The sequence below is a fragment of the Leptonychotes weddellii genome, chromosome 10 (assembly GCF_054177405.1).
Source record: "Leptonychotes weddellii isolate Sample4059 chromosome 10, ASM5417740v2, whole genome shotgun sequence".
In the NCBI taxonomy this organism is placed as follows: Eukaryota; Metazoa; Chordata; class Mammalia; order Carnivora; family Phocidae; genus Leptonychotes; species Leptonychotes weddellii.
The window spans coordinates 50,832,037-50,853,222 of NC_138378.1; the positions used below are offsets into that span (position 1 = coordinate 50,832,037).

A 21,186-nucleotide genomic window follows, 5' to 3' on the forward strand; every position below is an offset into this window, starting at 1 on the left:
CATCAAAAGGAATGAGATCTTGCCATTTGCAACAACATGGATGGAACTGGAGGGTATTATGCTGAGCGAAATAAGTCAAACAGAGAAAGACATGTATCATATGACCTCACTGATATGAGGAATTCTTAATCTCAGGAAACAAACACATTCTTTTAAAGAAAGCCCAGGGAAGTCTGTGAGTGGCTGGTGTCAATTGTGAAGACTGAGATGAGAGCTCAGGAAGGGGACAGCCAGTATTATGGGAATTGTCTCCTGCCTGGGCTGACATGGAGAATGCATGTGGCATAGTGAGGAGATGGGGAAGTGGCAAGAAGAAAAACAAGGTATCTGACACTTGGACCCCAAGTCCACTTGTGCTTAGGCCAAAACGAAGTACTGGAGAGAAATTTATAAAATCTTATTACCATAGAATGCTCAGAGGAACTGGCAAATTCTTACTCTCATAGGATGGTTCTTCATATATAACCCATATCCCCATAAGGGCACCTAGGTTTCTCTAGATGTATCTATTTGCTTATTCCACTGGTTTGGTTCAAACACATGGCACTATTTTGGGTCAGTGGTTAACTTCCATTATTTCATAGTATCATCTCCAGCCTTGACTTTAAAGATATACACTTGGCAGTTGTGGAAGATGAAAGAATCTGGTACATTTTTCTTTTACAATTAAGAATTTGGGTTTCTTTTAGAACAGGAGTTCTCAAACATTTTGGTCTAAGGATTCATTTACACTCTTAAAAATTATCAAGGAAAGCAAAGAGCTTTTGTTAATCTGGATATCTATCTAAACTTACAGATTCAGTAATGAAAACTGAGAAATTTAAAACGTATTTATTAATTCACTTGAAAATAATAACACTCTCATTATATGGTACCACAGATAACATATTTTAAGGAAAAATAGCTATATTTTCTAAAACAAAAATTTAGCATTGTTTATCTTTTTGCCAATCTCTTTAATGTTTTGCTTAATAGAAGATAGCTGGATTCATATACTTGTTTCTGCATCAATCTGTTGCAGTGTTATTTTGGTCAAAGAATATGAAGAAAATCCTTCTTCATGCAGATAAGTAGAAAAGGAAGAAGTATTTTAATAATCTTTTCAGATAATTTTGGGTGTTTTTCTTTAATACTAAACCCCAACTCAGCAAGTCATAGTTTCTTAAAGTTTAGTACAATGTGGAATCTAAAACCCCGTCAATGAACTTTCATACTCTGTAACATTAAAATTCATCAGCCTAGGTGTTTTCTAACACCAAAAACCAATTCTCTGATTCTCCAGACACTAACTGCATGTCCTATAATTCAATTTTATTCTGACACTCCCTGGAGTTAGCGTAAAACTCCACAGGATTAAGGGCTCAGTCCCACAAGGATGTTCCCACTTCAGACGCCAGTCACAAATATTGGGTCCCCAAGTTACCCACACTCTCTGACATGGCTACAAATCAGAGGTTCCCACGACGCCCTCTCCTCAGTTTTGATTATACTAGAATGGCTCACAAAACACAGGGAAACAGCTTACTTATTATTAGTGATTTATTATAAAGGACACAACTCAGAACAGCCAAATGGAAGAGATTCCTAGGCCAAGTTACGGGGGGCTGTGCGCACAGAGTTTCCATGCCCTTTCTACATGGCCACCCTTCCAGCACCTCAGTGAGCTTACCAATGTGGAAGCTCTCCAAACTGTCATTTAAGTGTTTTTATGGAGGTTTCATCATGTCGGAGGGATGGATTATTAACCATTCTCCAGCCCCTCACCTCTTCCCAGAGGTTGGGGGATGTAGGGCTGAAAGTCCTAGGCTTCTAATCAAGGTTTGGTCTTTGCAGTGACCAGTCTCCATCTGAAGCTAGCTAGAGTTGCCTCATTAGAACAAAAGATGCTCCTATCACCCAGGAAATTCCAAAGGTTTTAGGAGCTTTGTGTCAGGAACCAGAAACAAAGGCTACCTATTAGAACAAAAGATGCTCCTTTCACCCCTATCATTCAGGAAATTACCAAGGTTTTAGGAGCTCTGCGTCAGGAACCCAGGAAAAGGCCAAATACATTATATATATACATATATATATATGTATATATATATATAAAATATATTTCTTATTGAGCCACAATCTATCAGCATACAATATACCAAGAAAAGAAAAAAAGAATCAAAGAAAAGGTTGTTAGTATCACCACTGATTTCATCAGAAAAATTTTTAAATGTTAGGATGCTGTCAAATTCCTAGTGGCAGACACAGGTTTTCCAAAAGCTTGAATTTTCACTTGAAAGCTTGAATTTTATCACTGGCAACAGATACCATCAGTTGTTTTGCTTAAGTGACAGGCTCATTTCATTCATTTTGGAGAAAATGTCTGCCAAGTACCCAAGTCTGTGTAACCACAGTTTGTCTGTCAGTTCTTCTTTCAAGTAAAAATGGTGTTCCATGAAAAAAAAAGCATCGCAAACCATCACCCAAGAGCTTTGCCTCCAGACAATGACCATACTTTTGGTATACAGCAAGAGGCCTCGTGTGCACTTCCCATCCCATTCCAAACGGTATGACTGCTTAATGGAGGACATTCTTCAGTGGCATTTTTCGTTTGTTTTTACTGCAAGTGTTTGGTGGTGACATATGCAATGCCCACCAATCCCGTTTTATTCCACTGCCTAGATTCTGGCTAAGTGTCATCAATTTTACCCACCATTACTCTTGTGCCATCAGAACAAATAAAGACAACCAATGTCCTAGCATTACTGGGAAAACAGTCTTGACATTACAGACCTAGGGGTCCAAGGATCCCACTTTGAGAACCACTACATTCCAAACTATCCCTCTGTTATAAAGACTAAACATTAATACTTTCCTGAAGTCCATTTATAGAAACAAAAAAAACTAGAATAATTTGGGAAATACCCTAAGAAAAATACTCAGTTAGGGGCGCCTGGGCGGCTCAGTTGGTTAAGCGGCTGCATTAGGCTCAGGTCATGATCCCAGCGTCCTGGGATGGAGCCCCGCGTTGAACTCCTTGCTCAGCAGGGAGCCTGCCTGCCACTCCCCTTGCTTGTGCTTGCTCTCTCCCTCTCTCTCTCTCTGTGTCAAATAAATAAAATCTTTAAAAAAAAAAAAGAAAGAAAGAAAAATACTCACTTTAGTCACCAATGTGTAAGCCCCTAAAAAGAACTATATTTTTTAATATTTGAACAGCAATTAATTGCATAGGAATGCAATTAATAAATAATAACAATGAAAGGAGTTTATGTTTATCGTAATATTTACCACTGGGAGAGAACTGTGCTATGCATTTTAAATGCATTATCTCCAATATTCTCTAGTACCGTATCCTCATTTTATAGATGAAGAAAATGGGGCACAGAACAATAAAAGAATTTGACAGGGTCACAAGCTGTATGTGGTGCAGTAAAGATTTGAACCCGCAAGGCCTAATTCCCTTGAACCCTTCAACCCTGGATTATGTTCCATGTCTCATCTGAGCTCCAAATTTACTAATTGTGTTTCTCCCGTGTCTGTGTATACATTCAAATCCTCAAGGACAAAGGAGATGGTCTCATGTCAACCATAGTGCCCAAGGAAAGGGCTTAATAAATATCAGGATGAGTGACCAAAAGACCAAGTAAACCACCTTGCCATCTTGAAGCCACAAGGATTAGTAATCATGTTAAAAGTGAAATTCTGAAATGGCCAGCCCCATTCATATTATGTTTAACTCCTTAAGAATGGAACCAACAGGGTAGGCAAAAACAAACAAACAAAAAACCCAAAAAACAAAAAACAAAACAAAACAAAAACCCCTGGTTCCTTGAAAGCTTGACAAGTTTTATGTGTTCATACGTATGCATGTGTGTGCACACGTATCTATATTACTTTGTTTGCTAAAGAGATGCAGCTAGGTAGTTAACAAGCATGTAGGTTAGATCAAAACAAAACTAGTTTACCTTTTCCAGGATAATAAACCCCCCAACAGCTTTGGGACTGGCTTCTCTACCAGGCTCTAAAACCCCAAGGTCTTACTCACTTCTGCAGGTTAAGAAGGCACAGCCCTATAGGGCAGTAAACTGTTGTGGCTTCTATCAGTTCTGCATTAATCAGCTACACCTAAGACAACAAAGTTACGTCCCCCAGACTGTCAGCCGAGGGGGTCTGCAAAGAACAGAAAGTCCTGCTTTTACTAGGAAGGGTGATCAGAAAATGCTGGGCGGTACCCCAAACTCAACCGGTTTTGCCTTTTTCAAAGTTTGGATTTTTTTTTCTCCATTTTTTCCAAGTTTGGGCTTTTTTTTTTTTTTTTTTTCCCTTCTCAAACATCATACCTGTTTTCTGGATGGAGACCTGGCGGGATTTGGTTCGGCCCCACTTCTCTGTAATTTCCTGGGATGCAGCTTCTTTCCGGGGGGTGGGGCGGGGGGAGAGAAGGTAGGCGCAAGGCCTGCGCGCGGGATCAGACCGCGGCGACGCGCCAGGGTAGACCAGGTCCTGGGTCGCCTCGGCCGCCCCGCCCCGCGCCGCCCCGCGCCGCCCCGCCCCGCGCCGCCTCGCGCGCGGGACGGCAGCGGGTGCGCGCACAGCCAGCCGGGCGGCGCGCGCGGACGGGCGGGGGCCGCGTGGGGCGGCGGCGGGCTCGCCCCCCGGAGAGGGCCTCGCGCGCCCGGCTTTCTCCTTCTGACGCGCAGCCGCCACATCCCGGGCCGGGCGGGCCGCGGCGCGGAGGCCGCCGGTGGCGGCGCCGAGGCCTCCGGGCGGGGCGGGCCTCCCGCGCTCCCGGGACGCGGGAACCCCGCGCGCTTCGCCCCCAGGCCCGCGAGGCTGAGCTTCGCCGCCAACGGCGCGGAAGGGCCCGAGGACCCCGGCGAGCTCCGGCTCCACAGTGGGTGAGCTCTGGGACCGGCGGGTGTGGGTTTCGTAGACCCCCGGGCCCCGACCCCCACCCCCATCCCGGGTGGATGGGAAGACGGGGCGAACCGGTGTTTCTTTGTGAGCACCATCCCAGTGTGTTTTGGTGACTTGAGGACCTCTCTAGTTGGTGGGATTAATGAGAAGAACCTCCATCACGTTAATTATGCAATAAGGCGGCGTCCTTGCTGCGGGATGGTGTGACCAGTGGAATGATTGATACTTGGTGATCTATAATTTACTTCTTTCATCTTTGGCTGAGAATTGGCATTTGTGATTGGGTGCAAAGAGAAAGAAAATGTTCCAACTTGGGTGCAGGGAACATGCAGAGAGAGAGGGCAGGGAAGAAGGAATATGTGCACCCTTTCCTAAGTGCACAGTTAAGTGTATCTTTGGTGGGTGAGAGGGGAAAGGATGGTTGGAAATGCATGTTTCCTGCCTGATAGGCTGCAGAGTGCGCTCAGCCCTGATTTTGACAGTGGAGAGGCCGGTCAGAAGTTGGAGCTTAAAGTATAAATTTCTGCACTTCTGGCTGGGAAGATGAACCAGGTTTTCCAAAAGCTGTCGTTTTTGTTTTCCAAGTCTCTAAAGGCAGACAAGGGCCAGTCAGTGAATAGAAAGCAGTGCAGCCGGGTTCTGTCTGGTTAGCTAAGGGGGAGGACTGTCATAAAGGGCTTTTTTGTCTGAAACACCCAGAGTCTGGGCCTTTGGGCCGTAAAGAGTTGGGTATTGGTCAGTTTTAACTGCCAGGGTGAGAAATGTCTCAGACATTCTTAAAATTAGGCAGCTCAGTTTAGGTCCGGCTTGCTGATCTCCAGTACCTGTTATGCTGAAATTTTCAGTGACAGGGTGAAAAAGAAAAGACAGAAAGAGAGAAAATAGTCTTCTCCCTTTTCTACCATTGTAATGATGAGTCCATCTTGGCTCAAAATTGGAATTTCAAGATGGAAAGAAAAATCTTTCCTTTGCTTTTCACCCTGAAGAATAGAATCTCAAAGAAATACCTGAGAGAAAAATTCTTTCCCAAAATGAAAACTGGAGTGTTTGCAAAACTGATCAAAGGAGGCAAAGAATCAGGAAATATCCCAGGCAATTTGCAGGTATATTCAGATCAATGTTCAAATGCTTGAGGTTAGACAATAAAAAGGTGGGAGAGAGCCAGAAATAGAAACGGGAGAGAGGTGAATTCAGGACCTTCAAGATTGCAGAAACGAAGAGTCTGTTTTCTTCTGATACAGGTCTGGAAGAATCTGGATGTGAGTACATAAAGCTTAATCTTTCCATCTGCATAACATCAAATTGCTTTTAGTTTTAACGTCGAGCTCTTCAGAGTAAAAGGAAACACAGCTAGACTGTGCTATATGCATCCCAGGCAGTTTGGGCTATATTATGTGTTAAATGAGTTGTATGTTTATTTTGCCAGCCAACTCTTATTAAACTGTAATCTCTCTAATTCCACGAGTTCGGCTTGTTTCCAGTTATTCATTCATGATGTGTCATTTGGCTAGAATTTGCCAGGGTGTTAAAGCCTAAAGAAATGCAAAATCCAGAGAACATCTTGCATTGGAAGATTTCACCATCTCATCATCCTCTGCAGGAATCCTTTACCCAATGTCAAAGACATAAAATAGATATAATAGGATTTGATTCTTTTTGCTACAAAACTTACTTCATTTTTCCTTTGAAGTTACAGGGAAGAGTCTTTTAAACAGCTACCTCTTTTGGCACGTTTAGAATATTTATTCATTTGCCAGGAATTCCAAATATACCCACCTCTGTAAGAGACCTGTTGTGCAAAACATACTTGAATAATCAAAGTGGTTAACTATTTCCCAAGTATAAACCAATTTGTACTAAATAAGTCGATCTTGTCACTTCTAATGGTGCTTATTGTGTTTTAATTATCCTGTACAGTGATAGGAGGAACCAAGAATCTCAGGCAAAGCAAATACTGCTGCAAGCAAATGTGGATCCCAGGCCTCAGAAGGTATGTGAAGGAGAATGTGAGCTTACTAGTTACTTGAGATTCATGTCATTTACTAATCTCATTGTCTCTTCTTTTGCTTGTATGAAGATTTAATAAAATTTAAAACTCTTGAATAGCAGTGTGTACACTTATACTTAGAAATGTTTTCTTAAATATAATAGTAGAAGAACCCTCCCAGGCTGGGGATTAGGTGAGTTTGGTTTGCTAAGAGCAGTGCCTGACATGTAGATAACCCCAGGCAGGTGTTTGCTGTTCGTTATTGTTACTCGTGAGAATCTCTTTTTTTTTTTTTTAAGATTTTATTTATTCATTTGAGAGAGAGAGAGAGCAGAAAGAGAGAGAGAACACAAGTCGGGGAGAGGGGCAGAAGGAGAAGGACAAGGAGACGCCCCGCTGAGCAGGGATCCTGATGCAGGGCTCGACCCCACGACGCTGAGATCATGACCTGAGCTGAAGGCAGATGCTCAACCGACTGAGCCACCTAAGTGCCCCCATGAGAATCTGTCTTAACCTCAGATACATACTTCAGTTGGACAGAGTAAGGAGTGTGTTTTCATGCTGGTAACTAAGGATGATCAGTCATTCTAAGACAGCAAATTGTAATGATTATGACCAAGTAGACAAAGGAAATGTCTGAACTTAGATTGAGAGAAACCCTATGAATTTAAAAATCACCATGACCATCGTGGCACTTTATGTATATTATAAATTCGTATGTAATATTTTATTACATTGTAATTTAGTAATTTTATTGATTAGGTAATGATAACATTTTAGTTCAAAATCCAAAGATATGGAAGGTTTGATTGTAGAATGTTTCTGGTTGCTCCAGCCCTTAGCTACTGAGTTTCACTTCTTCCACTTAATCCCCCCCAGGGCTACCAGCTCCTTGCATTACCAGGTTTTTTTTTGTGAAGTTTCCTTTAGTGTCTGGCTGTGTTTTGAATGGGTGTTAAAAACTGAACACTGGACACGTGGTCCTTTCCCTGGGGTATGTATGTGATGGGGGTGGGGGATCCAGGAGTTTCCAGCTCAGTAAAGGACCCTTGACAGGATTCTTTATCTGGGCCACTTCCTAGACCTCTAGCTCACTCGGAATGAGGGACACTGGGACACCGACCAAGCTGTTGGCTCAGGTGCTGCATGATTTCCCTCACTCTGTTCTGTTTCTTCTCAAGATTCCCCTTACCCTTCTTTGTTATTAACCGTGGCCCTTCACACTTGGTGTGATCATATATATTAATAGCTCTATTTGTTTATCGCCCTGTCCGCCTCTATAGAAGCACCATGAGAGCAGGGAGTGTATGTTGCCATATCCCCAGGGCCTAGAACAACTCCGGGCTCAAAGTGGGCACTTGGTCAGTATTGCTGAATGAATGAAAGACATTTGGAAAAAAGCTATTTAAACAGAGTTAAAGGGGCTTATTTACCACAGGACTTTTCAGAACCTTTAATAAGTGAGTATGCATAGCAAAAGTAGAACAAGGCAGGTGGAAGTCAAGCTCTTCCACACAAACCCAGAAAGGTTTTGTGCTTTTGGAGGACAGCTCAAACACAGGGAAAAGCCACTGGCAGGAATATTGGCAGCTGACCAAAATGGATTTACAAGCATCTTCTGAAAACGCAGGGGAGAGAGAATTTGTACCAGAAGATGGTAATAATACCAAACCCATTGTTAGTCTTTACAAACATGTAAAATATGTGCTGTCTTTCTTTTAGTTTAGAGGAAAAAAATAAAAAAGGCTGAGATTTCTGGTAAGTTCAGCTGTGTTCTTGCTTTCCTAACTCTGCTTTCCCCATAAGAAGGGAAGTCACCTTAACCACCAGTTCTGACTTGTGGGTTTTCTAAGAGTCCAGCCCTCTCGCTTGGTTTCAGAACCTGACATCTGCAAGTGAAAATCTCCTTCAATGACTGGAAGTAGGAAAGCTCAGAAGATGGGTATGCTGACTCCTGGGGGCCCAGGGGCTCAGTTCAGGGCAGCACACCGTGACCACCGGGGGCCTGGGGCACACTCAGATTTGCCACCATTAGCTGCAAGAGGCAACTTGGGAGTTGCCTTGGCTCCTTAAACAAAGGAGAGTTAATTACAGAAAATGTCCGGCTTTTTAAAGGCCATTTGTCACCAGGCTACAGGGAGAGCAGTGGCCCTTGGCAGAGCCATGGGGGAAGGACTGTTGATTTCAGGCCCCAGTCTCTCTGCACAGAGAAGTCGTGAGCCTTGAGGGTGTCATCCTTGTACAGGAGGCAAACCCCATGGAGAACTGGTGTACTCAGGGAAACGATGCAGATAGTGGGGTGGGCTTAGAGGACCTGGGCCTAAGGGAATTTGGAATGCCTTTCATTTTGTTTAAACAAAAAGGGCAAATTATTGTAATTTTTCCAAGGTCAGACCAAATCCTAATTCTACAGAGTCTAATTACCTATAGGTAGGAAGGCTGGAAAGAAGAGTAAGTGGGAACAATGCTGGAGGTCTTTGATTCTAATTAAACCTCTTTAAGCTGTTTTTTCAAAGCATCAATGGATGCTAATTGACAGATAGTCTTTTGCTGCTAGTTTTCATTCTTATAATGGAAGGAGGTGGTAGGAGAATGGCTACTATGTCAGCATGCCTAGAATCTGCATTTTAAAGGGCTGGGGGCTTGGACCAACAGTTCTCAGCCCTGGCTGCTCATTAGAATCCTGTGCAGAGCTTTTAAAACAAGCCCTGGATCCATCTCCAGCGATATGTGTTGTCTTGGGTTCAGTGTTCTTGGGGCCCAGGGCATTGCTGTATTTTTTTAAAGCGCCCCAGGTGATTCTAATGTACACCCAGGGGTGGAAGCACTGTCCTAAACGTAAAGTCAGCCATTGTTAGGTGCATACCTAGATTCAGAGTGCATGAACTTCCAAAGCAGAAGCATGCTATGCTGTGGCTAACTGGAACCCCTAGTCTTCAGGATTCGTGAAAACCCAACCTGTCAGATATTGTGGATCGTACGCGTTAATGTGCTGGTTTTTAGAGACCTTGATGGAGATGATGATGATGATGTGATGGTGATGATGATGATTATGGTGGCGGTGGTGGTCGTCATCATCTAGGAGGGTAGGTCTAGGTGGTGATGCAGAACACTTAGCTGTGTTAGAACATTCCTGCTGCACTTGTGGAAATGATGTTGAGGCTGGGGAATGACCAAGTGGATAGTGCTTTACATTTTTGACTGTGCTGTCGGAAGAATAGCTTCAAAATTTAAATCAAATCATGACACTGCTACCCCTCTTCTCATGGAAAACTCTCTTCAGTGACTTTCCATTGCTGACAAGGTGAAGCTAAATTCCATAAATGCTCTATAAGATGCAGTGTTCTCTGACCATAGCTGCTTTTGCTCATCTCTAACGTTGATCTGGAAACTCCAGCCACTGGGGCTTCCTTTAGTTACTCAAGGGCCCCTGGCTTCTCCTGCCTAACCCCCAGGGCCTCCATTCCCTGCTGGTCCCCTGGCCCCGGGGACCTCCTTACATAACTGCTGACCTCTCCACCCAGGTTCTGTCCTTTTGTATTTTCCTCTCATAGAGCCATGTCTCCACCCCACACCACTTCTGGGATAGACTCTTCGATGCATGTGGGTTAGATGGCAGGCTCTATGAGGAAATAAACTGTGCATATGTATTTGGTTTGGGACTCAGGGTCGTATCCCTGGCACCTATTTTGTTGGATGGATGAATATACCTTTTCGTGATGAAGTTGGCAAATAATTATTTTTAGGTTATTGTGTCCTTAAAAGTATATGTAGATACACATCTACTTGTGTTTGTGTGTCGTATGTTATGAACTGTAGAGGGGAGGGGTACTTGAGAGGGACCAAGCTTTAGTCTTACTGGTTCTGGTTGGCGCACATAGCACATGACTCAGAGAACAAGTCCTGGTTTATCTAAATTTTCTCCTCAACAGCTTTTTTCTCTTAAGTCTGTGTGTAATTTATGAATTTCTTCACTACGACCATGAGGAAGAAAAGGTAGGCGCTTAAAAATAGTGCATCTCTCCACCCCAGGCTTTCCCCGCCCAGCAGGGGCCTCCCTAGAAAGCACCCATATGTAATGCACTGTTTCCTTTCAGGCCCTGGGTGAACACGCTTTCCCACCTTCTTCTGCAGCCGGCCCCGCCTTCCTGTGTGCAGGGAAGAAGACCACCTTCCAAACCCCTGCGGCTGCTTCTGTCAGAGGCCTCCTCCCTGATGGAGGAGTAAGTCTGGGGTGCAGGGCCAAGAGCCAGGTAGGGGCAGAGAGGGGCCCCAGCCTTATTTTTCTGACACTTCCTTTCCTTTAAGAACACTCAAGTAAGTACAGCAAAACTATTAGAGCCAAGAATCTGTTTTTCTTGTATTAGTCTCTGCACTTTATGTTTTAAATATTAAATCATTTTTAAAAGCTAAATAAAAACTAATGAAGACAGGGGCTCCTGGGTGGCGCAGTCGGTTAAGCATCTGCCTTCAGCTCAGGTCATGATCCTGGGGATCAAGCCCCACGTCGGGTTCCCTGCTCGGCAGGGAGTCTGCTTCTCCCTCCGCCCCTCACCCCACACGTGCTCTCCCTCTTTCTCTCTCTCTCTCTCAAATAAATAAAATTTAAAAAAAAAACAAAAACTAATGAAGACAGAGGTGTATTTATTAAATATTCAGATACATGTTGATTTTGTCACTTAACCATTTTCTCCCGGCTAGAAAAGTATTTACCATCCTTTCCCACACTTTACCAAGTGGTAAGGAAACTGCAGTCAGTAGTGGTCAGGTAGAAAAAATAAACAGAAATAAAAACACCAGGGGACATGTATGTAAGTGGCATCTTTTATATTTTATTAGTTTTTACTATAAAATGGAAACATGTTTGTTGCAAAAGTTTTTTTTAATATTTAAGTGTACAAAGCAAAAAATAACTGCTTTCGTCATCTCAAGATTTTAGTCTGTGCATTACATGCATGTATGTGTTTGGATATGTGTATAATCATGTACATTCACATATATAACTTTTTTACAGAGAGGATCATACATTTAATTTTGCAACTTGCCCTTTTTGTTTACGGATATAAATTGACATTTTGGATCTCTGTAATTGGCTTGCCCTTCAGCACAGAGTTTTATTTAAAATTTAAAAAAAATTTTTGGACTCCAATGAGATTTCTTAACCACCCCCCTGAGTCAGTATATTTAAGTTGTATATCTGTTCAAATGCATGTTAAGTGCTGTAATTTATAAAATATAATTTTATTTTCAAGTAATACTGAAGTCCTAGTAGCTTTTAATTGTTTTCTAGTCTCAGGTAATAGGTATCAAATACATAACTACTCTTATGTGGATACGGGAGAAATATTTTGAGGTTGTTGAAATTGGGGGCCTCATCCTTTAAAGAGTTTGGGAAGTCTCAGGTAGAAGGTTGGGAAAGGTGCCTTCAGAAATACCTTTCATCTCTCCTGAGTTTTCCTAATAAGTTTCTAGGTGGATGTAGGCATTCAGCAAATAATGGTTTTCTTACTGAATGCCGGGCACTATTCTAGTCCTTGGTGTACTCAGGGGCACTTACATTCTACTGGAGGGGGCAGATGGTGAATGAATGAAAACAGGCTGTAGTAGGTGCAGTGCAGGATGTGAAACTAGGTGGGGTGATGGAGAGAGGCTTTAGGGGGTTCCAACAGAGTGGGTGTCAGGGAGAGCTGACTCTTCCTCTGCTGTGAATGGGAGGGGAGCCAGCCCTGCTTACCTCCCATTTACAGAAGCCCACTGGCTGGCAGAGAGCGCTCCCTCTCGAGCTTCCTTTCACAGTGACCTCTTTTAGGCTCTGTGGCCTGCAAAGGGACCTGCAGCAGGGCACAGAGTCATTGTCAGACCTCAGTCTAGTCTGGGCGGCTCTACCCAAGACACTGGTGAGGGCCTGTGACTTTATACTCCTCTTCTCAAGAGAACATTTTTTGGCAGGGCCTAGGGCTTATGCACATGAACCTTTCCACATCTGCAGCCCTCATCAGGGTCCCAGGTGTCTTGGGCTGTCCCTGCCCAGTCCAGGTGGGCTGTGACGGGGATGAGAGGGAGGTGGGGGCCTTGCAGACCTCCCTTCTCCCAACTCAGTGCGGCAGTCAGGCTCAGAGCAGGAAGGGGAACTCTAGATGTCCTAGTTCAATAGGGGTTTAATTGAAGTCACTTTCAAAGTTGAACGTGTTTGAAGTAAAATTCCCCATCAGAAAGAAGACATTGGCTGGTGGATTGTAAGTTGTAGAGGAGGTACTTTGGCAGGCTCTGTCTCAGGGGGACCTCACAACACACTGGTAGGTATGCAGTGGTGGTTTTATCCTTACAGATGTGAAAATTGGGAAAATTTTCTGGGAGAAGAGAATTAGACCGACCCCCACCCCCTGACCTCAGGCCTGGGTGAAAAAGTAAAGCATTCCTGGCTTGAAATTAAAATCCAAGCCTTAGGAAGGCAGGCATGGCCTCAGGATAATGCAGCTCTCACGTCTCAACAAGCCCAGATGCAGAAATCCTATCCCTGAGCCACTTGGCTTCCCGAAGAGCAGATGATACGACCCTTCATTTTCATGTAAGGCTGTTTATTCATCATCTCCCTACTTTTATGTAGAGGTGAGCTCATTGGGCACACTCAAATTAGATCCCTTCAGAAGACTAGTTCCCACTGGAAAGATTAGATTCTTAAGCCATAAAACCTTCCCAAGTGCCGCCTTGATGCCCAGGAGGGTGCTCAGGGGCCGGAAGCCTAGGTCTGAGCAGAGCAGGGCGCCATGAGCGAGCAGTGCCGAGAGGTTCTCTTGCTCTGCAGAGTAAGCCTGTGTGAGGGAGGCAGCCCCAGGTGGCTCCCCTCCTCCGTATTCGCTTGTCCACAGCACTTCTCTTAGCAAAGCATGGGTTGCAAGCCCCAGGCCACTCAGCACCCAGAGTGTTCCTCAGCCTCTGAGGCTTCCTGAAAACTGGTCCAAAGGAACAAATACCCCTCTGTTCTGGCTGCATACCTCCTGCCTGGTACTTGTCTCCTTTCTCTTTACTCCCTCCCCTGTCCACACTGGTCCCTCTGCCCCTCTGCCCTTCTGCTAGAAAAGGCCTGCAGTTGGGGTTTCTCAGTGGAGTGCTCTCACTGTGACTGACCCAGGGGGACGGACCCCCTCTGGGAGTATCACTGTCCCTCTGTATCCCTATGCTGCCGGGCACAGTCTGTGCCTCACTTGTCTCTGGAAGAGAAGAATTAGGAACTTGAGCCCCCTGGGATGAGTCTGCCTTTCTTTTCCCCTCTTCTTGGGGCAGACCATGCTGTCGCATTCATTTCTGGCCACTAGACTTAGAAGGCTGTTTGCAGATCAAATTGGAAAGTCAGAGAGGGTTGGTTTATGTTTATAGGGGCACGGCTACAGGCCCTTTAATCCTCGCAACCACCCTGGAAGGAGGAGGGCCTTGTCTCAGTGTTGGGAAATCAAGGTTTAGGAAGGTTAAGTGACTTGCTGAGTCACAGAGCTGGTGAGTGGTGGGGCCATCCAGGCGCTCTTCTTTGTGCCGTGCTGCCTCAGATGAGCAGGACTGAGAGAGAAAGGAAGACTCAACTCAGGCAGGCCAGCTTCAGGCAGCTCGAGAGGGGTGGGTATGCCCTGTGTTGGGCAATGTGGCTGGATAGAATACAGGACTCCCAGTGAAATTTGAAACTCAGACAACAAATCACTCTTTAAAGTGTAAGTATGTCCCATATAATATTTGGGACATACTTCTACTAAGACATTCACAATAGTCCCCCCTTATCTGTGATTTCACTCTCCATAGTTTCAGTTACCCGCAGTCAGCCGTGGTCCGGAAGCAGATGATCCTCCTTCTGACGAATGGTCAGAAGGTCAGTAGCCTAATGCTATGCCCCCGTGCCCACGTCATTGCCCTCCCTGCAGCTCATCTCATAAGCAGTTTCCCATCTCACATCATCACAGGAAGGGTAAGTACAGCACAATAAGAGAGAGACAGTCCACATTCACATAACGTTTGTTATGGTATGTTGTTATAATGGTTCTATTTTATTATTATCATTGTTAATCTCTTACTGTGCCTAATTTATAAATTAAACTTTCCCATAGTATGTATAGGAAAAAGCACAGTCTACAGGGTTCGGTACTATCCGTGATTTCAGGCATCTACTGGAGGTCTTGGAAAGGATCCAAGTGGATAAGGGAGACTACTGTATTGTTTATCTAAAATTCAAATATAACTGGGTGTCCTACATTTTTATTTAGTTAATCTGGCAACCCTGTTTGAAGACCTCAGGAAACACACTGGGTCTAATGTGTGAGCACGTGAGGTGACAGAGGGTGGCTCCCAAACCACCCAGTAAATGTACAGGCTGCATCTCCCCATTACAGGATAGATTCAAGTATAGGCTGGATAACCACTTGGTGGAGGGAATTCAGGTTTCAGATGCCTGGTTCCAGTGAGATTCTAGGAGGTAATTGTTGTTGAGACAAGGAGGAAAGTTGATTACCTGGGTCCCCACAGAGCTCTGTCCCATCCAGCATTCAGAAGCTGTCTGAAATCATATGTCATCAGCACCTTGTTGAGGGGACCAGTTCTCCCTGCTGCCCAGGAGTGATGGATGGCCTCAGTCAGCTAGTGGAAACCAACCCAACCCAGCATGGTCTCTTTAAGTAGTTTGGTTTGGCTTGAAGAAGCACTATGTTAAAGGTGAAATGAAACACACTCTTTTTTTGTCTCTCTTGCCAAGAATTGACTGTGACTTCCCTGCTTTTTATGTGTCCCCTGCAGCATGACCTGCTGAGGACTGACATGCCCTGCATCACTCCCAGGCAGTGACAGCATGAAAAACACCCACCCCCAAGGTTCTGCGCAGACTCTTGCAGGCAAGTGAATGGAGACAGAGAAGCCCCGGTGTTCATTTGCACTGTTTTAGAGATTCTGTAGGTGTGGCTACATCTATCTTGTCAGCATGTCAGGATTTTACACAAGGCCTGCTTGTAATTGCCTCAGTATGGCTTCTGCCCTCCACAAATTACCACAGCCAAGGTCTGACCCTTGGAGGACTCCTTCTGCCCTCCTGCTTCCAGGCGCTGGCTATTGCTGGGTACCAGGAGTATGTTTTGATGTTCGCTTGGGCCAGAAAGGAGTTACGAGGCAAATCTACAAAAGCATAATCTTATCATGTATTCCAAAAACAAACAGAAATGGCTCCTCTCCATTAGAGTGTTTTAAATCTGTTTGAATTACCAGATCGACAACTTCATATTATTAATTAAGAATAAAATTTAAGTACTAAGTCAACATACCCCTGTATCAATAGAAAATTTTTTTCAAATATTCATATTGATGCTGTTAACTAAAACCACCTGTTCTTTTTATTACTTTATGTTTAATTGATTTATTTATAAGCACCAGGGGCATCTCACTTTTGTTTTCCAGGAAGAATTACTGAATGGCTGACATTTGACAACATGCACCACCAGTGGCTTCTGTTGGCCGCATGCTTTTGGGTGATTTTCATGTTCATGGTGGCTAGCAAATTTATCACGTTGACCTTTAAAGACCCCGATGGTAGGTATGCTTCCTTGTGGAATGGATTTCAGCTAATCCAGACAATGCTGTGGTATTGTTTCTGGGTATATGCACGGATGACCTTTGTCACACGATCGAAGGAACATTAACCTCGAAGGTCATGGCGTCCAATTCGTTCATGTTACAGAGGTGCAGAAGAGGAGGTGGAAAAGGACAAAAGTGTCTTCCCTGCATCTCCCTTGGGGGTGGGTGGAGCATGCTTTCTCTGTGGGCTTCTTTGGTGGCCTCTTCCCAGCAATACCATTTGCTAGGTCATCTCCTGGGCCCCAGGCTTGGGATTTCGCCCTGCTTGGTGTCATCATGAGACGCTGCCGTGATTGACCAGCATCCCTGTGTTCTAGTTGGTGCTGCATGCTGGTAGCCGTGCGTTTGAAAGTCACCTTCGATTCACTGGGAGGAAGGTGATTTAAATATTGTGTCTGGTAGTCTTTGAGGTAACTCCCCTTGACTTGATGATGTAGGTGTTCAGATGAAGATGTACAAAGAGCACCAAACCCAAATTCAGAAGAACTTACTGTAGTTTATGCCCTTGACTTGCTTACCTAGGCGTTAGTGGTTTTTTTCCTACAAAAGGGACATGCTCTGACAGCTCCAAGATTGACCTGAGTACAGTGAGGCTCTCTGATCTGTGAGGTTGCTGGGTGTACGTAAGGAGGTGCACTTGGAACCCTGAGGCAACTCCTTCCATGGCAAAGTGAGGCAAGACAAACGGGAGATGTTGAAAAGGCTCATGAGCAGCTTCAGGTTGGCCTGACGATGTTTGCCTAATAGGGAGGATGCTTGCGAATGTGGGTGTGCACAGCATCTTCACTCTGTACAACCTTTCACACATTCTCCTGCAGGCGGCAGCCCTTAGGAAGGGGGGACCAGGAGAGTGTCCATCCATTCCAGCAGTTTTCCCCACTTTGTCCCAGCAGCTGCACGAATGGTGCCCTCTGAGTGGCCAGCAGGCTCCAGGCTCCACTGCAGCCCAGAGAGCTCCCTGCTGTGCCGAGGGCTGCGCAGCGCCCCACCCTGGGGGCCGAATGCTCCCGTTCATTCTCTCTCCCTCTCCCATGCTGTCTGTAGAGGAACAACAAGGCTGGAAGGCAGATGTGCAGGCCAAAGAGGGACGCCCTGAAATGAGCCCCAAGAGCTGGTTCTCAGATCCAGGGTTTCCACTCAGTAACTCAGCTCCTCTGTGCCCAAGCCCGACAGGCCATCATTACAGGTACCACCCCCACCTTCCAGGAGCTCTTGTGAGGACCTGAGAGGTTCTTACAGCCTTGGGACGGCAGCATTAACTGCAGGAGCATCACAGAGCACTGTGGGTAATTACAGACAATCATGGCTCCCACCTGGCTCCCACCAGGCACCGGGGCCTCTGTCAGGACAGCAGGCACCGAATCTAGGGGGTCGTTGGAGTCTGATACTGTGATCTCCGCTTGACCATTTAGCTGTTTCTCCAGCTGCTCCAGTCCAGTTCCACTTACCTCTGACGGAGGTCCCTCCTCAAGAGTAAGAGCAGTGGTTCTCACCCCGTGGCACTCTAGAACTATCTGCGGGACTTTGTAAACTTTTCTCTGCTGGCCCGACCAGAGACCAAGTGAGTTAGAATCTCTAGGAGCGCACCTCTAGAGAACTGCAAACGTAGAAAGAGCTGCAGCTGCTAAGAATATGAATCTGTTGTTACAACAAGTCCACACGTTTTACTTCTGCTTCCCTTAAATGTCACCTCCTGGTAAGGAAGGCACTTCAAAGGCAAGTCATGAGGTTAAATGGTTAATGGTTTACTTTGTTTCAAAAACTATGAGTATAGCTAATGTATTTTATGAGACTTCCACCAAAAATAATTGAGATGTGTGCCCTTTGAATTGTAATGTCCTCTGGCAGAGTAGCCTCTGAAGAGCATGGCATTCCTCAGTGGTATCTGATAAGCGACGTGTCATTCTGCTAGGATGTGACAAGTTCTAAGCTGAACACTTTGAGGAAAGTGTAGAAGCTCTAGAGGGTTTTGTGAAGTGTGAAGCAAACAGTTAAGAGGGATAGAAGGTGAAACCTACCGGGAAAGATGAAAAGCTTTAGGATTTTAAACCTGGAGGAAAGATCTGTGGTCGTCTTGGGTGCTGCTCAGCAAATAGCTCTTACACCCTTGGATGTTCGGTGTGGTTGCTGTGGTTAGTGAATGGGAGCACAGTGGTGCGGACAACTTCTGGTGTGAACCTCAGAGCATGCTTGGCCCCACTGCCCCTCTCCTACCTCCAGGAAGTGAGGACAGTGTCAGTCCCACACTGTGCAGGAAACTTAGAGTGAGAACCCTTTGTTGTCAGGCTCAAATTGTAACCCAGCCTTCCTTGAGCGCACAGAAACTATCTAATTGTCCCTACGTTCCTGGTTAGGATCACGAAGATGGATGTTCACCGGCTGAGTTCTGAATGAAGGAAATGAGCTCACAGGCAGGGTGTCTTACCAATCTGGGTGATGGAGTAGGGATGGAGGTGCTCCCCTGAGAAGTTAAACACACAGCCTCTGAGGACGCCGTCCGGGAGGGCATCGCCTGCCCCTCTAGGGCTGTGGTTTGATGGCTACAGTCACTTAGCCTTAGGGGGCCCCTTTGTCTAGGAAGGCATTTAAACCCCCCTGGTGGATCTTGGAGCTGTAGAGGAAACTGAAAGAGGTTTGTAAACGTGTGGCTGGAAGAGATTTTTCTCAGGTGCTGGGATTTATTTCACTCGTGTTCACAGTGTTTTGGTTTTTGAACCAAAAGCCCAGTATGAAGTGTCATCACAAAGAAGTAACTGATAACACAGCGGTCTCCTAAAGATGAAGTTCCGTTTCCTGTAAAGCAGATGGCAGATCGTTGGTCTCAGTGTTCAGGGAGCCGACTGTAACTCCGGTGTCTGTGGGGCTGCTCCTTCCGGTTCTGACCTGTGGGAAGCAGGGCTCTGTTCCAGTCTGTCACTCGGCGTGTGTGTTTTCTTCTCACCCACCTGTTCCTAATGATTTCCCTGCCACTTACACTGATAGGAAGAGATTTGTCTTGAAATGCTGTTTGAAACCTCACTTACCTTTTTTTTTTTTAAGCAGTGTTCAGCTCAGCAATGAAGCCATAGAGATATTTGTAGCAATGACTCATCCTTGGTTAACAAACCTCAGTGTCATGTGGAACCAGGTTCAGGTGTTATAACTAGACTGTATCACAGGGAAATAAAGCCCATTGAGTGATGGGAATTTGATGGCATATGGTATGGTGAGACTAGAAATGAAAAACGACATCCTTGTGAATCTGGTGTGTATGTGTAGACACGGATTTTTCTTCTCAGCTTAGTTCGGCTTCCTCTTCCAAACTTTTGCCTCCACTCAGCCCCTCACCTTGGCTGTAAGCTACTTGAGGGCAGAGCCCATGCCTTGAATGTCTTTGCCTGCCTTCTGCGTAGCGTGTGATGGGGAGGTGACTGGCATTGGGGACTGATGCACAGTGTGGTCAGGGAGGTTCGCGGATGTGTTCACTTCTAGAAGAACAAGGTGGTACATCACTTGGCAAATGTAAAGACATTTTATAAAGCACTGTAAATATAGCAGTGCCTGTAACAAAAGTGATCTGATACCTATAGGCTCAGAATCCTTGATCCTGGAGCTGGAGGCTTGCTCCTAAGGGTCAGGGTGGGGAAAGAGACTGTGCTTTGATCATAGTGGGGGTAATAGCATCTGCTGAAAATAAATGGTTGTCAGCAGAGCAACAGAAAAAAAACAAAACCAAATGTAAACTGTGTTACCAGTTTTACTTGAAGCTATTTGAATTAGGGCCCAGGGGAGGGGGGGAAGCAAATACCAAGAAGTTTAAAATCATAAAAATGATAAAAATTGGTGGATGACTGTCTGATGTGTGTCGTGTTGGAAGATGAGATGTTTCATGGCTGCCAAAGCCTGTTCTCTGTGCTTCTGAGTATAGGAAATGGGTTGCTTCAGAAATTCATTGATAAGTCAGCTGTTTAGAATTCAGGATACACTGTCCCATCTAAAATGTTATTAAGGAAGTTTAGGATCCTGCAAAACCCATTCAGCCTGGGGCAGAGCTAAGCATTGCAGTGCTCATCTTAGAAGACACCGTCAGAACACGAAGTGACCAGACAAGCATAGAATGTGCATTTTCTTGTTAGCATGTGCGTGCTCAAAGATGACAGAGTTGCAGAGAAGGAGGATGGGTAGAGCGTGGTCTCTTGGAGTCCTCAGAGTGTATTCAAGAGCTCTGGGGCCTAGGGCACTGATGCTTTGTCTGTTTCATACTATAGATAGGGCTCCCTGACCTTGTTGCAAGTACAGAACAGCTCCTGCGCACAGCTTTGGTTAAGATGGTGTTTTAAATCACACATAGTCCAGACAAAAGATTTCAGTGGCATTTCTAAAGGTGTGTGGCAAAGAGGTTTATATTGGAGTCCAATTACTCAAAAGTGTGTAACAGATGGGGAGATGGGATTATTAGTGTTGTCTGTACTTGGAGGACACGAGGCCATGGTGCACACTAACAGCATGCTGGCTGGGCCCTGGGTGTGGGGGGGTGTAGCAAACCCATGTAGGTGGAAGATCCAGTGTGTGCTGTTGCTATTCTTGATCCAAGAGGAGGAGGTTTTGATGGTTTTTTAAATGAAATAAATGTGCCTTTGTTTATGCTTCGTTATGCCGATTTTTATGCTTTTTTTGCTATCTACTTTTTCTAATTATGTTTTTAGAATTCGCAGAATTTTGAA

The 21,186-nt window shown here is 45.1% G+C and overlaps 2 protein-coding genes across 8 annotated transcripts in view; one reads left to right on the forward strand and one right to left on the reverse strand.

The window, feature by feature from the left end:
- The window catches only part of NMS (neuromedin S), a 44,624-nt gene extending 40,112 nt beyond the window's left edge, over nucleotides 1–4,512 (reverse strand). Inside the window, exon 1 of the mRNA XM_081833421.1 lies at nucleotides 4,317–4,512. The gene's annotated coding sequence lies outside the window, so the exon portion shown is untranslated. The remainder of the gene's footprint in view (nucleotides 1–4,316) is intronic.
- A 122-nt stretch (nucleotides 4,513–4,634) lies between these two features.
- The window catches only part of CHST10 (carbohydrate sulfotransferase 10), a 29,512-nt gene continuing 12,960 nt past the window's right edge, over nucleotides 4,635–21,186 (forward strand). Inside the window, exons 1-6 of one of the 7 annotated variants that reach the window (XM_081833414.1) lie at nucleotides 4,635–4,874; nucleotides 6,811–6,883; nucleotides 10,978–11,103; nucleotides 14,672–14,732; nucleotides 15,653–15,754; nucleotides 16,311–16,438. In XM_081833414.1, coding sequence (XP_081689540.1) covers nucleotides 15,708–15,754; nucleotides 16,311–16,438 — 175 coding nt within the window. In that variant the 5' untranslated portion in view covers nucleotides 4,635–4,874; nucleotides 6,811–6,883; nucleotides 10,978–11,103; nucleotides 14,672–14,732; nucleotides 15,653–15,707. Of the gene's footprint in view, nucleotides 4,875–6,810; nucleotides 6,884–10,977; nucleotides 11,134–11,178; nucleotides 11,198–14,671; nucleotides 14,733–14,814; nucleotides 14,835–15,652; nucleotides 15,755–16,310; nucleotides 16,443–21,186 lie in introns of those variants that run through there. The other 6 variants (XM_081833418.1, XM_081833416.1, XM_081833420.1 and 3 more) reach the window with 6 other exon arrangements.